Raw genomic sequence first — 14,961 nt, forward strand, 5'->3', positions numbered from 1 at the left:
ATCCCCCTCCTGGCTCCATCTCGCTCAGTGACACTCACATTAGTGACGTGTTAGCATGCGAGAGAGAGTGACACAGCACTCCACTGTCAACAGGTCACTGAATAACTGAATAAGTGAACAGGCAAAGAGTACATAAAGACTCTCTCTCCTCTGGCTGCTCATTAGGTCTGTGTTGTTGTTTTTTGTGGTTGTTTTTGTATGTTAAGGTTGTGTTGGGTCGTGTCTTTTTCTTCAGCCTTTCCCAAACCAGAAATACAAGAACAAAAGTGTAAGGAATGGATTAAGCAGTGTGTTTTTTGGCTCTAACATGAGCTGCAAACTCATTCATTGTTTACAGTGGTAAACTAGCATTACTATCAGGCCAAGGAGCATAACATTAGCAAACAACATTACAGGTTAAATTAGAAAACCCCCATTTCCAATCAGCACATTTATTGTGTCAGAGTGAAAATGCTGCTGAATTAGAGTTTCAGCTGATGTTAGTAGTTCTCTTACGAGAAGTTTACACTCCAGCAACCCAAGATAGTGTTACATTTGCCAAACAGCTATCTATGGAAGCCCTGAGAGGCAAGGTGGGAAAAGAATGTGGGAAATGTTGGGCAAAACCAAAGTTTATCTCCTACGTACAAGATATCATCTCCTCCTACATACAGGATATTATCTCCTACGTAGGAGGATTTATTAAAAACTTAATTCTGTCTTTCCTCTCATAATGTATTCGGGTAGTTTTAATTAGGATGTTTTGAGAGTGAGAAAGCTGTGCAAAATTAGGCACTTAGTACTTGTGCAAAAAGCATTGAAAGTTCACCAAAATGCAGCGTGAACAAAAGGGTTATTTTCTGCCCATAGCTGTACCAGGTACCGCAGTTCGTGGAGCTCAAGGTCCATCTCTGCAATTGCGGGTTGAACACATTAACAGCAAATGTCCATTGTAAAACATATTGGAAATGTGAGATTTCTCTATAAAGAACTGTCATGGCTGTTTGACAGTGGATTGATGCTCAGCTAATGACCATGTGCCACGTCAGCCAAACAGGAAAGGAATGAGACCTCCCTAACAAAAATGAGCCAGCAGCAATTAATAATTATAACTTGAAGAGCTCATTTCCCAAAAAACATTACTGTATTTGTGTTCATTTTTATTAGTCTTGTCTCTTTTTCCGGGTACTTTCAGTCAGTCAGTCAAACTTATGGGCTAGTGCACAGGAGATATTTGCTTTTGCGACAAGAGATTTTAGATTCAGAACATATTTTAGTGTGCTCATTTAGATGTTATGTAGCCTTCTAGTGCAAATGTAAGACTATTTTTACAAGGTTCTTTTTTAAGAATGGGTCAGCCAAAGACAGAAGACCTAATCATTAGGTTAGTATAAATTATCTTGCTGGAGCCGATAAAATCTGCTAGCCACAGCTATCATGTCATCCAACAAGATTTTGCGGTTTCTGGCTAGAAACAAGAAGTCTCTGTGTGAAGTGAAGGACATATTATTTCTGAAACGACTACGAGTGATATATCTGTCATCATTATCACTGTAAATTTTGTGCAGTTTAGGAATGCCCCTTGAGGCAAATTTGTGATGTGTGATATCAGAGCTGTATAAATAAAATTAACTTGACTTGAAAAGTTGGATGGCGTAGCCACGGTGACTCATTTTGGCTATTCGCTAAGCAGGGCTTGGTGATTAATAGACAACAATGGAAAAAAAAGACAAGAAAGCAGCCACAAGCAACAATTATCACTTCTCTCTACTCGCTCTCTCTACTGACATATCACAGCTGCTTGTAAAAATGTAGGACAGACGTTCTGTAGAAACCAGAGCTGGAGTTGGCATCCAAGAGGAAAACAAAGTGACTCTTGGAATACATTAAACAATGCAGATTAATGATGTATGAAAGTATAATACTACAAGGATGATATTTTTTCATTTAAGGATGTCCACCTGGAGCCACTCATCAAACTGCTGGCTGCCTTTTCTCACCAATTCTCTTTAGTTTAATTACAGCTCATCTGCAGAGTAATTATAAGACCACAGATAACAAAAGATCACAACATTGCTCATACGCTCATGGCGGTGATTAAAATTGACGAACCACAGGGGGGCTTGTAAGAACAACATAAGAAAAGGAAGAAACGAAAAGTGAAATTGACACTTCAGGTACAAATGAAGAGGTTAAATAGCATTGATATTCTGTAAGATGGTGGAAAAAAATAGGAGAACAGCAACTACATTTGTCAAATATGCTATCAAAGGACAAAACATAGATTGAAATATTCCTTGGAGGTAATAAGTCTTTGGGGATGAGGCACTACTTACAGTGTCACATCTGTTCATATATAAATGGTCCTTCTAGCTTGATAATGAAGCTGTAATAGATACAGCCCGACAGACAGAGATGGTGATGGGGTATAATAAAGATGACAGTGAAGATGATAATGTGAGAACAGTAAGAATGTACACGTTTCTCATATCTAACTGCTGTGTTGATATACACCGCATGTGCTCTGGCAGTTTGTTCCACGATGCATCGTTCTGTTTTTAACTGCAGCAAATTTTACCCGTGGGGCACAATAACGCTTATACAGCGGGTAGTTTCAGCCAAGCAATCTGATTGGTCAGAGATGCATTCCAACTGTGCTGACAATTCCCAGAAAGCACAGTCTGCTTTAATGGTTGGTGTGCCAACTCTTGTGGGCATAATAAGTGAGATAATTAGCAATATTTCTTGTTTTTCTGCTGTTTTTCATTATCATGTATATTACTTTGAAGAAAACTTTTCACTACGCGTGATGTTTTGGTAAATGCTGCATACACACTTCCTGGATGTGCATGCTCTTGTTAGACCTACAGGATGTTGATCCTGCAGTAAAATGTGTATGTGAAAAGTTTAATCGCCTGCAGACAGTTTGAACAGTTGTTTTGACCCTTGTTTCTCTGTCTCAGCAGGATCTGTAGAGAGCCCCTTCGAGCAGGGCATCTCCCCAAACAACGTGCCCTACTACATAAAGTAAGTACTGACCTCTTAGCTGTGGCCAGCATGTCTCTTCACTGCTATTTATATAACAGTTCCACCAGTCCACACACAAATTCTGACCTCATTAGTTAGTACTCGTTCTGGTGATGCTGATGCTGGACACTGGCTAATGGTCTGGTTAAATGTCATGAAAGGAGCACAAATTTGTAACTTGAGTGCACTAATCTTCTAACAGAGTGGTGTGTACTGTGCATTGACACTACAGCAATCCAGCCTAAGCCAAAGTATTTGAAAAAGTTTGAGTCAAATGATGTTGCACATGAAGAGCCAAGAAAGTGCAAATTAAAAATTTTAGGACTCAACATTAAGCATTCCTGGGTGTTTGTGGATCTGTTAGAGCTGTTTTTCACCAAACACTTTCAGGCTATCTTGCCTTCATTTGGATTGTGTCAGAGACTGGTGTTCTGACTTGATTGAATGCAGTGACACAGCAACAAAGTGTCATGGAAACAGAAAGGACATGACTTTTAAACAATTCAATAAGTGGTGGTGGGAATTAAGATTGCTAAAATTATGTGCTGGTAACATGAAAACAATGACAATGCAAAGTCTGTCACAAACAGTCACAATTTTGTTCTGAAACGGTCACACTTTGGATACGTTTAGGTAAAGATAAACCTTGGTCAGCTGTAGAGAACAAAAACTACTTGGTTGAGTTAGGAAATGATCATGGTTTCAGTTACAATACCTACATACGAGACATTAGTGACATATACTTCTCTCTACTTCTCTTTGCATCGTTACATTAAGGACCTACGGAAAGTACTTGGCGCAGTTATCGAAAGTCTGTGAAGTCATGTAACTAGTATGTTGACTTTAGCTTTTACAGGTGACACAAACAGTGGTCTCGTGGTTGAAAGTCCAAGTTGGTTTGACCGATACAGCACAATGCGGACTTTCTCACTCTTTATACTTAATCCCTGTGTCCACCATGATCAAGATCCTCACTGACTTTGCTTTGGCATTGTTTTTGTCAGCTCCACCACGTAATGCGTTGTTAAGAGGTCATGTCCGTTTAACGTATTCCGATGACATCTGGGAGGACTCTGACTATGGGTGCAGCAGCTCACCAGCACCACAGTGTAGACAGTCTTATCTTTATCGGCCCCTGGTTGGTCCTTCTACGAATCTATTGGAAGGACATCTCTAGTTTCACCTAGTGGTTACAGAATTGTACATACAAATGACCATAAATACAAAACATACAATATTACAGCCAACTTTTCGAAAATATTCGTTAGAAAAACAATCTTTTATCTTTACCTATAAGTGGGTAAAAAGTTGGAATCTCCTTTTATAAAATTAACCTCCTTTCTCAAAGTAATTTTTCAAAATCTCTTGAAACCTTTTTTCCTGGAAAAGGAGTAAATTGAAATAAATTGAATTGACTCTTTTCTCATCACCAGTCGACCAGAGTCGGCTCTGTAGTAGACAAGTAGGTCTTTATACTGTTTTTCTGGTGTGTCATGTTCAGCATCCGGAAGGCGCCAGAAAACATATTAGTAAACAGTAGATAGCAACATGGAGGCCAGTGATGGAGCCACTTATACTTTAAACTCTAAAGTAAGACTAATTTGATGGACTGTTTTTTGTGGTGGTGCTTAGAGCATCAATCCAGGTGTCGTTTCCGCGTTTCCATCACTGCCGATCAGAGCTGGGGAACATGTCCACTGCATTTTTCAGAAGGCAGTACTCAAGTTATTTTAAAGAGACTCTCCTCACACAACCGTTTGTAGTTCTGAAGGTGTGAATTTTGGAAAGTTTTTTATCTTACAAGTTGTAGCAAATTTAAAAAATGGGAAATGAAAATGATATAACAACTAAAATGAATTTTTCAAATCTGTCTAAAATCTTTTAAAGTGGTCACAGTGTCTATTATAGTGGGGCTTGGAACGTCTAATTTAAACATTCAGGAGCTACATTTTGAAATCTTGAGCTCCATCAGGTTTAATGGAGTTAAAACTTTTATTTTTGAACAATCTCCAAAAATATAAAAGAGATAAAAAAAAACAGTTTGTTTTTACAAAAAGTCCATTGTAGTCCTCACTCTACACATTTTGCTGTATTGCACCTTTTTTTTTTTTTTTTTTAACGTAAAAAATTCTGAATCAATGTCATGGCCTGAATTGTGCCAACATACCATCATATTACCTGAAGTTTAAATGACTTTCTTTTAAAAAGGTGTCTGTGAAAATTCTACCTTTAACAGTTTTGTATTTAAAAGCCTCTGTAGGCTCTAGTTTTATAGTAATTGCACATTGTCGTATCCATACTGCTTTGAGGTTTGAGGGCACATATCAGGACGCTATTTTCCCATAACTTTTTCTTATCAGTTTACACTGTATAAAATGTTGTTGTTACAACCATCCATTTCATGAAGGGGACTTATCAAAATTCTGAAATAACATGGTGGCGTTTAAATGCAGCCCCTGGATGTCTAATTGGCTTATATGATGTCCTGTCCCAACATCCTGTTTCAGCACAGTCACATTAAGGAAGTGAGATCTAGCCAAAACATTGTTTCATCCTGACTTTTAATACTTTGAGCTGGACTGATGCAGTGTTGCACGTGTCTGCAAAATGTGTTGTTCAGTCCTTAACTGTTGGCTTTGGTGGTATCTCTTAGTGTTTAATGGCATCTTATATTCATTCATTTAGTCTTTGTGTCTGTCTTTCTTTGAAGCTGTTTGTGCTTCCACATTTAGTACATTTAATTCTTTATCTGTTGACATTTTACAATCCATCCATCCATCCATCCATCCATCCACTCAAATGCAATATTTTGTAATTTAGAATAATTGAATCATTTCATTAACATGATCAGCACAACATAAGGGGCTGAAGTCATCATCACACTTAATGTATTTCTGCAACTCAGTTAAAACTATGATGCAAATTTACCCACATGGGTTAGCTGTACGCTCTCAGCTTTTCCCTCCTGCTGACTATAACATGATCGTCTCTACAATGCTCCAAACGTGCAAAGACTTATAGGCCTATTAAAACGCTGCTGTTGCCAAAAGACTGCATGGTGGGTAAAAATTTTGGACGTTATTTACGTCATTATTCATTGAGCAACTGAGTTGTGCTGCAGTGGTGAATGCCGGAAAACTGTTTACTACTCATCAGCAGATAGCAGAAGTTTTGGAGGTGGGGTGTGTTAGCACAGTTGGAAGTACTGTCTTACAGCTTGTGCCTCAGACGTCTAACTGCTCATGAGTTGGTGCAGCAAAGATATTTCCCTGGGTTAAACATGAGAGATCATTTGGTAAACATTTTATGATTTTTTTTGATTTCCTTTGAGCAGTGTTGTCCTCATTAATTTGAATACTTTAGAGTGAAGCTATGATAAATCTGGAGGGGCTTTAACCTCTTCCTGCCGGACCTCTCATTGTTCAGACCTACAGAACCTAGTGTGTGTTCACACTATGAGCGACAAAGCAACAGAGTGGCCATGTACATTATCCCTAAGTTGCAACTGGATTGTTCCTTAAGCACTTGTTGACATACTTGTGTGTGTCTGATGTTTGCAACAAAGCACCTCGACTGAACGTTAACTAAAGTTTGTATTTGGTCAAAAATGCTTTTGATCAGTCTCTGAGCCCCATTTTACCTCACATTTCGCCAGCCCATTGCAACTCAGTGTGCACCGCGATACACAGAAAGATAGCATAGAGTCAGCAAATTTAGCTAAATAACACAGTACTATAGCTTGAAACAAAAACATACAAGTGGTTGATGTTTAACCCTGATTGGAGTGCTGTATGAAGTTGAGGCCAGTTCAACTTCGCATCACGCCTGTCACGCAGCAACAAGTTTTGGGCGTCAGTTTGTAGCTTCATGTCACCGGTGGTCATTGAAAATGACTTGCCCCTAGGCCCCCAGGAAGTTTGTTGGACTTTGAAGGCATGTTGACATAGTAGCTAAACTGTGTAACTACAAGTTCCAAGGTTGTCACTTGATGCCTTGGGGTCCGAAAAGACTTTCCCATAGACATACATTGGGAAAGAGACATCTGTAAATCATCGCATATTTTTTTTTTTTTTAGCATCACAATCCCAACGAAATGACCATTTGGACCGATAACCTTTCTAAAGTCTAAAAGTCTAGAAGAGCCGTGTGATTAAATCATTTCATCCCCATTTAAGTTAGCAGAGTGCTAAACTGGAAGTTAGTCACTCGGCCAGTAGACTCTCCAGTGTGCCTGCTCTATGGTCCCACAAAGTGGATGATGTGGGTAATTTTACACCCAGGAAGTCCAACTTTGTTTGGCTTCATGCCCCACTGAGAAACTTTCATAAGAATGAGCAAGTCCTGCCTCTGGCACTGTATCCAGTTCTTTTTAAACATCCATGCTTGTAGCCTGTTGTTGTGTCGTTTGTAGTGTGAATACAGTTAGTGTATGCATCATGTAGTATTTAAGTGTTACCGCACACAGTTAGCCTCACACAGTGTCATATGATGCAGCACAAATAAAAAAAACAGACCATGTACTGTAATTTTGAAAGAAGAGATAATACTTCCCTTCTGCTACAAATGACCTGTTTAATTCTTTAGCAATAAAATGCAGCCTCAGGGTTTGTGCTGCAACACACATTCTTGGTATGGTATGACATGTAGCTTATGTTAGCGTATGTTAGCTAGTGGTAGCAAATTTTGGTAAGGTATTGCTGTGTAATTGACATTATTGAGATGGTTTACTGGCTCATCTCTACTAGTCCTAGTGTTACACCACATATTAGAATTTTCCATTGAGGCTTGGTCACACCAGCATTTAAAGTGATGGAGATTTAATGAATACATGTTGGTAACTGACAGGTAGCATGCGTGTTCCCCTTTAATAACTCTAGTTTGTTAGTGTGCAGTGAGTTTTCCCCAGGGTCACCAAGCTTCCAGGCTCATGGATTTTGCAAATACACAAGGATGAATGTAGTTGTTGCATTTTTTTGATGTAACCAGGCCTTTATCCTGTAATTGTTACATCGTTACTGTAGCAACAGTGGCCTCGGCTTAACTCCCCACCTCACATTCCTAACTCATTGGTCAGAATAACCCCACGATGTGATTGGTCAACCTCACTTCCTGCTTCTTCTGCAGTTAAGAGAGCTCATACAATAGATTGCACGGGTTTGGTAATCAGCAACTAGCAGTTTGGTGTGTTTGAGTTAACCCTTAATGACTGAGTGAGAGAGATTCCATGTCTGACATGGAACTAACTGCAAGTGAGAGAAACGCATTCACCTGAGAGAAAGAGAGAGAGAGGAGGAAGGAGGGAGGGAAAGAGAAGTGACAGATTCTCCTCTCCACATGCAGTGAGAAAGCTGGACCTGACCAGACGACCGAGGCCCTGTGAGTGCCAGCTGACCACACATGCACACACACACACACACACACACACACAAACATCCCCTTACTGTATGCAGCATGCACACACATTTTAAAGGGAGAAAGTGTACTTTTTAACTCCACTGCAGTTATTTGACAACTATGTTTACAAGTAAGTAATAGTAATACAATGGTATATGAAAATTTATTTATATTTGCAGAGGTCATTCTGCCTTTATAACAGGTATTTTTACTTTTGATACTATGAGGAAAAAAATATATCCCTGATGATGTCTCAGCTCATCTCAGCTTGGGCTTGTAGAGAGCATGTTTATACAGGAAATAACTGCGTTACAAACCGAGTTTGAAAGTTGTGGGAGTTTCCTAGGCTGAGAGGATCTAATGAAAGACATAATTGCAGTTAGTGCATTGTGGGAAATGTAGGATCCAATGGTTTGGGGCCCTGACTTATACTAGGAACTAAAAGTCAGGATATGTTTGCCTGTGCTGCTTTGATTTTGACCCTTTTTTTTTTCTTTTTTTTTTTTAAATCTGTCTCTTGTGAATCCCCACACTGCGTGGAAGTGCAATACCCTTTCAGTAGAAGATCTGAACACTTCTTCAGCCACTGCCCTCAAGCTGCAAAAGCATTAGTGAGGTTGACTATTAATGTTTGGTGCTAAGACATTTCAGCATTTCAGTTCAGCCAAAACGTGTTGCATTGGGTTGAGGTCAGGACTCTTTGCAGGCCAGTCAAATTCTTCCACACCAAACTGGCAAAATCAAGAGCCACCAAGTTTGTTGCATATTATCGTCTTAAAGGGACGGTTCACATATCTTGAAGTCAACATGTCCTCAGTTTGGAGAGGTAGCACAGAAGCTAAGCAATGTATTGCTGTGGGTGGGGGCAGCGGCAAAATGTATTTTAGCCACCTTAAACAAGTCCCACCTAAACACTTTATTTAAGTTTAAGTTTATGCTATATTGAGAGTATTATCACCGCTTTACCTTTCTGTCAGACAGCCTGTTCTGATGTGAAGGAAAAAGATAATAACACGCACATCCCAAAGAAATATTAAAAGGGTGCTGGATCATAAACTTAACATGCATCAAAAAAGGAAAAGATGATCCGCACACCGATAGAGCTCCCATTTATCCATTTATTTTCTGTCAAGTGACATTTCGAGCAACGCAGGCTCTTCCTCAGACTTGTAATAAGATACAAACAGAAACGCCATCTTTAAATACCCACTGTGATCAGTGAGATGAAGATGTGAAGGCCCATCACAGTTTCAGGTATCCATCTATGCTTCAAAGCCACCAGACTCCTTTGAGAAAAACTGTAATTTTGGCTTGCTGAACATGAGAGCTGCTGGTCTACCGCTACTTCAATCAGTTAGCTTGTTTTTGTCATTGTGTGACTTTGGTGAATCCAAACGAACCTTTTGAAATGCCAAAGTCACACAATAATACACACAAACTAACTGATCGATGCAGTGGTAGAACAGCAGCTCCTGTGTTGAGGAAGCCAAAATTACTGTTTTTCTCAATGGAGTCTGGTGGCTTTAAAGAAAGTGATATAACGGCTTCAGTTACCGTCACAAATCACTAATAGTAAGGTAGAGTGGTAAAAATAGTCTAAATGTAGCGTACGCTTAAACTGACTTGTTTTGGGTGGCTAAAATACATTTGTTTAGTTTCCATGTCGGACTCCGTCATGCTTCTCCAAACTGGGGCATGCTGACTGACATCTACTGTGATAACCTGACTATGGATCAGTATCTCATACACCCCATTTCAGAAAACTGGAACTATCCCTTTTCATTGTCAATGTATGCTTTATTAGAACTAAAGTGCCCATACCATGAAAACAAGCCCCAACCCAAAAGTATGCAGTGTTTACAGGGATGTCTGCATACTTTGAGCCATACAGTGTCCATGCATACATTGCATATTTCACACAATATACCACTGAGGCTATAGCCTACACACACTTGGCAAAACACCCCCACTGTGTCACGCATACAAACACACTCTCATAAACATTCAGGGCACAGCGCGACAACATATGGCTGGCCAACTGCTTCTTGTGCACAATTACGTGTCTGCTTCTGGAGATGATTTCCTCAAACCTGCAACATCCACCTTGTCCCCCCCACCCCCACCCCCCACCCTGTCCTGTGAGGGTGTGTTTGATTCGACTCACTGCAAGCATGCTCCCCACGGTGAGTTTAGATCAATGACCTCCTACACAAACACAGTCAGATGCAAAAGGACATCTGAAATCTTGAAATCAGTAATTGGGATTTGTTTTATGTTTTAACTCCATCCCTCTCTGTCCTCTTCCTGCGTCTCAATCTGTCATGTCTCTCTGCTACACACACACACACCTACACACACTCAGGTATAAAGACATACTGTTGTGGGGGATAAAATAACAGTTGAGACTTGCCTATAAATTACAGGCTGTTCTCTCTCTTTGCTGGTGCAACATAGCCTACATTTCTCAAGCCTTGAACACTGATTCCCAAAGCAAAGAGTCCCCCCCCTCCTCTTCTTCTACCCCTCTCTCTCTTCCTGTCTCTCCTCTCTTCTGTCCTGTGCTCCTTGTAGAAGCAAAAAGCGCCCTTTTCCTCTCTCCTCCTCTGTCTCCCTGCCTTTTTTGTCTCTTCCTCTTTTTCTATCTTTCTTCTTCTTCTGCCCCTCTTTCTTTCTCTTCTCTCTATCTCTCTATGGCCTTGAATGTGGAAATATGTGTGCCTTGAAAAGCAAAGAGTCTCTCTCTCTCTCTCTCTCTCTCTCTCTCTCTCTCTCGTCAGGGAGGTGAAAAACCTCCTCGGATGGTGTCGAGGCTCCTTTGCTTTCAGAAACAGCGGGATTGGGGGAAGGGAGGCAGGGAGCCTGAGCTCCGCCTCGTCTATCTGAGCTGTGTCAAGTCTCCCAGAGGCAGACAGGCTTAGATCGGAAGTGTGTTTAGTTAGATTTCAAAATAAAGGTGGCAAATATGTCGGATGGTTCAATCTTAACATGCCATTTTCTTAACATATCTTGCGTAGCCATCAGTGGTGGAAGAAATACTAAAGTAATGGGGATTTTTCTAGCTGCAGAGTGCAAGCATTTTCATTTTCCAAGCAAGCTTACTGCTTTGTGATTTGCATGCATGATGATGAGGAAAGGAATTCCAGGATTCGATGGATTGTAGGATTTTAAATCAGAAGGGGACTGACAACAAAAATAAGATTGTAACAAGTTATTTGCTTTTGGGGTAACTAATATTATCAATTAAATAGAAATAACAATCATTTACCATCTCTGCTATATGTCTCAGCCGCTTCTATTCGTCTTTGAGTTAGCCGCTAACTGCTATCATCTCATTTTTAAATCTCAAGCAATGGGTCACACGCTTAACACGTCATCAAAACGTCACACCCATGCCTCCCATGACTCCATCCTGCTAGCTTTCCTGTTTATACAGACATCGGTTCAGCATTGTCACTACCTCCGTTCCTGGCTCCGAGGAGAGACAACTCTGTCCCTCCATTCCGCCATCATACCTTTTATACAGAACTGCAAGACGGGATAACAGTGCAATATTCCTGCCATGAACAGGCAGTGTAAAAGGGGCTAGACTTCTTTTTGCAGCCAGTGGAATCACCCCCTGCTGGCCATTAGAAAGAATGCAGGTTTAAGGCAATTTTCTATTGCCTTCACTTGCTGCCTCATGGATGTATTTTTAGATCTGGACACTGGACAACAAGATGGCGCCTCTTCAGATAAACGCAAGTGCCAGTTTTTAGCTTTCAGGTATACTTCCAGGGTATGTGGCTCCCTGAATAGGATTTTGTCACTGCAATACCATGACTTGCCATTGGGAAAAAATTGGAGGCCAAGCCAAGCAGCATTCTTAGGGGCCTGAACCATGTCCAGTTTCTTTATGGTAGCAAGCCAGCTCATCTCCTGTTGGACAGTTAAATCACAAGCAAGCCTGCAGAGATTGTTTTGATGATGTTGCATTATTCCATCTACCTAATGCTAGATGACACCATAGTATCTCTGTTAACAGATTTTTAACGTGTGGTTATTCAAGAAACAAAAGCACGGCATCTTTTTTACTGAAGCTTTTATTTTGAAGCGGTAAGCGGAAGTGGTCTTTGTTTTATTACGGTTGTTTGACCCTCGCGTCTCGCTGGCCAGTCAGCCTCTGCAACCCACCGCTGCCGCTTGCAGAGGAACACACACCGACACACTCACACATACACACACGTAGGCTTCACACGGTAATCTCGGACGCCTCTCGCCGGTGGTAGAGGACGCTTGGTCGGACCGCGGAGGGGTCGGGATATCGCCTCGGTTCTGCCCAGGAATCAGTTAATATCTGCCGGACGCGGAGCTCTCTGATCGGCCGGTGATGCGGGAGCAGCTTCGGAAGTGAGTGCTGGGCTGGGAACTGTTAGTGGTGGTGATTAATAATGGTGATGGTAATTGTGCTGGTCGTAATGCAGTAAACATGTTCACACAGACAGCACACTGGCTGTGGGTTTTCATGGGCAGCAGAGAGGCGGAGAGTAGGGGCACAGATATCCCCCACACTCTGCAGAAACACACAGTATTCCAGCAGTAGTCACTATCTGCGCAAAAATACGCATACAAACTGGACCATTCATTCAAATTACATTTTCCAGATAGAGAAATAACGTTAGATGCTCTCCCTTCTTGTGTGCTGTTAAACCATTTCTGCAAGTCCATCCAAAATGCATAACGAATGAATGTCACATAGCATGTTCACATGCATTTTATGGACAAATCTGAAGCATACTGCAAAAATATTCACTGGTATAAGTAAACATATGTATTTGCATGTCAGGGATGGAGCCCTGAGCGTATGAACAGAAAAACAGGACGTTAATTTTCCATGAAAAGGGAGGAAAACTGTCCTATATGGTAGCCATTAAACCCAGCCAGCCGCTTTCTTCACAACGGCTGCTGATTGTGATTGTTACCGGGGAATCAGGCGAGGTGTGCGGCCAGTGAGGCTCTTGGACCCGCTGTCCCCTCCGGATACCCGAACCGTGCATTTCCTAATTGTAAAGCCTCCCAATGCACTGTTTCACTGGCTAGTTGCTGCCATGTTGGAATAAGAAGGGCATTGAATGCTTTAAAGCAAACAGGCTGCAAACGGAGCTCTGTGCTGCCTGCGTTTATTTGCCCGTATGTGTTTGAATTTGGCCCGACAACGATTTGTGTGAGTGTGTGGTGCGTTGGCTGAGTTTTTGCATGAGAAAAGAGCCCCGCCGAGCAAAGCAGCAATGTATCACTGTGTTGCATTCCTTCACAGTCACAAACCAGTCACACACAGAGGTGCAAACACAATCACCCCCGTGCCAGCAAAGCAGCCCGTGTCTGGATCAGTGCGTTTTTGCACGGTGTGTGCGTGCGGAGGTGTGCGCACCGTGCACGGCGATTTTGATGTGCTGCGTTGGTCTATTTTCGGCTGGAAAAATATCGCCAGGCCTCATTTTTCAGCGCAAACAGCGGGGTTTTTAGGTTCATGTGTGGTGTTCATCCACGGTTCAGATCATTTGCAGATCCACTGTGAAGTGGGATGGGGTTGTCCTGCACTGATATGACATGGACCTCTATGTATATGTGTGTGTGTGTGTGTGTGTGTGTGTGTGTGCACTTCAGGAGTTGGTTAAATGAGAGCAGGGGATACGGGCTGGCTGGTGCAGATTTTTGGCACCAATGTGATTGCAGGTGTGTGTGTGTGTGTGTGTGTGTGTGTGTGTGTGTGTGTGTGTGTGTGTGTGTGTGTGTGTGTGTGCACTGATTAAATACAGCTGATGGATAAAAAGCCTCAACACACACATAGATTCAATCCCAGTTGCTGGATAGTGGTGCTGACGTGCTTGGGCATGATTGTTATGGCTCATGTGTGTGCTGTCTTTGTATTTGGTGCCGATGATTATCAACCACAAGCTCTAGTTCAGCCTGATCTTTGTTTTCAGGGGGTGAATTTCTGCGTTGATAGGTAGTGATGGAATAAAGTTGACCACATTCAAGCTGCATGCCTTTTATGTTCGGGTATCATGTTTGAATGACTTATAATACATGATCTTGGATGACTGCAGCATCAAGAAGATGTTGGTTTCTGAATCAGCATGTGAGAACAGATAACTCTGGCATTAATGTGTTCACTTAGTTGGAATGACTTCAGATCAGACTGGTTTTGAGAGAGAAACCAGAAGCTGTCAGAAAAGTTTAAAGATGATACTTAATAACCATCTTCCTTAGTCCTCAGGGGATAATTAGCCTGCCAAAACCTTTCAGCTCACAGCCCAAAATGTCTAATATGAATGTCCGCCACTAGAGAACAAAAAAAAGAGCTGCTTCTGTTTCCCTTTTTCCAGACTTTGTGGGGGAGCTGTCAGACGTGTGAGCCAGCCAGAGTCACCATTACTGCAGGAAAAGTTCATCCCATACTTCATGTACAAAAGTTGCTTCTGTGCAGAATCGGTTATCAGCATGAATCTACTCATATTCAAAGTAATTTTCTTCCTTCTGAAGGCCTCAGGTTGTATTTTAAAATGATGAAAAATTACTTTT

The 14,961-nt window shown here is 41.4% G+C and overlaps 1 protein-coding gene across 20 annotated transcripts in view; it reads left to right on the forward strand.

The window, feature by feature from the left end:
• dmd (dystrophin) overlaps positions 1 to 14,961 on the forward strand; it is a 376,736-nt gene that overhangs the window by 308,948 nt on the left and 52,827 nt on the right. For 13 of the 20 annotated variants that reach the window (XM_078165601.1, XM_078165594.1, XM_078165595.1 and 10 more), the window contains 2 exons: positions 2,946 to 3,006; positions 8,347 to 8,382. In XM_078165601.1, coding sequence (XP_078021727.1) covers positions 2,946 to 3,006; positions 8,347 to 8,382 — 97 coding nt within the window. Of the gene's footprint in view, positions 1 to 2,945; positions 3,007 to 8,346; positions 8,383 to 12,546; positions 12,787 to 14,961 lie in introns of those variants that run through there. The other 7 variants (XM_078165599.1, XM_078165593.1, XM_078165605.1 and 4 more) reach the window with 2 other exon arrangements.

The sequence above is a fragment of the Epinephelus lanceolatus genome, chromosome 24, assembly GCF_041903045.1.
Source record: "Epinephelus lanceolatus isolate andai-2023 chromosome 24, ASM4190304v1, whole genome shotgun sequence".
Classification (NCBI taxonomy): Eukaryota; Metazoa; Chordata; class Actinopteri; order Perciformes; family Serranidae; genus Epinephelus; species Epinephelus lanceolatus.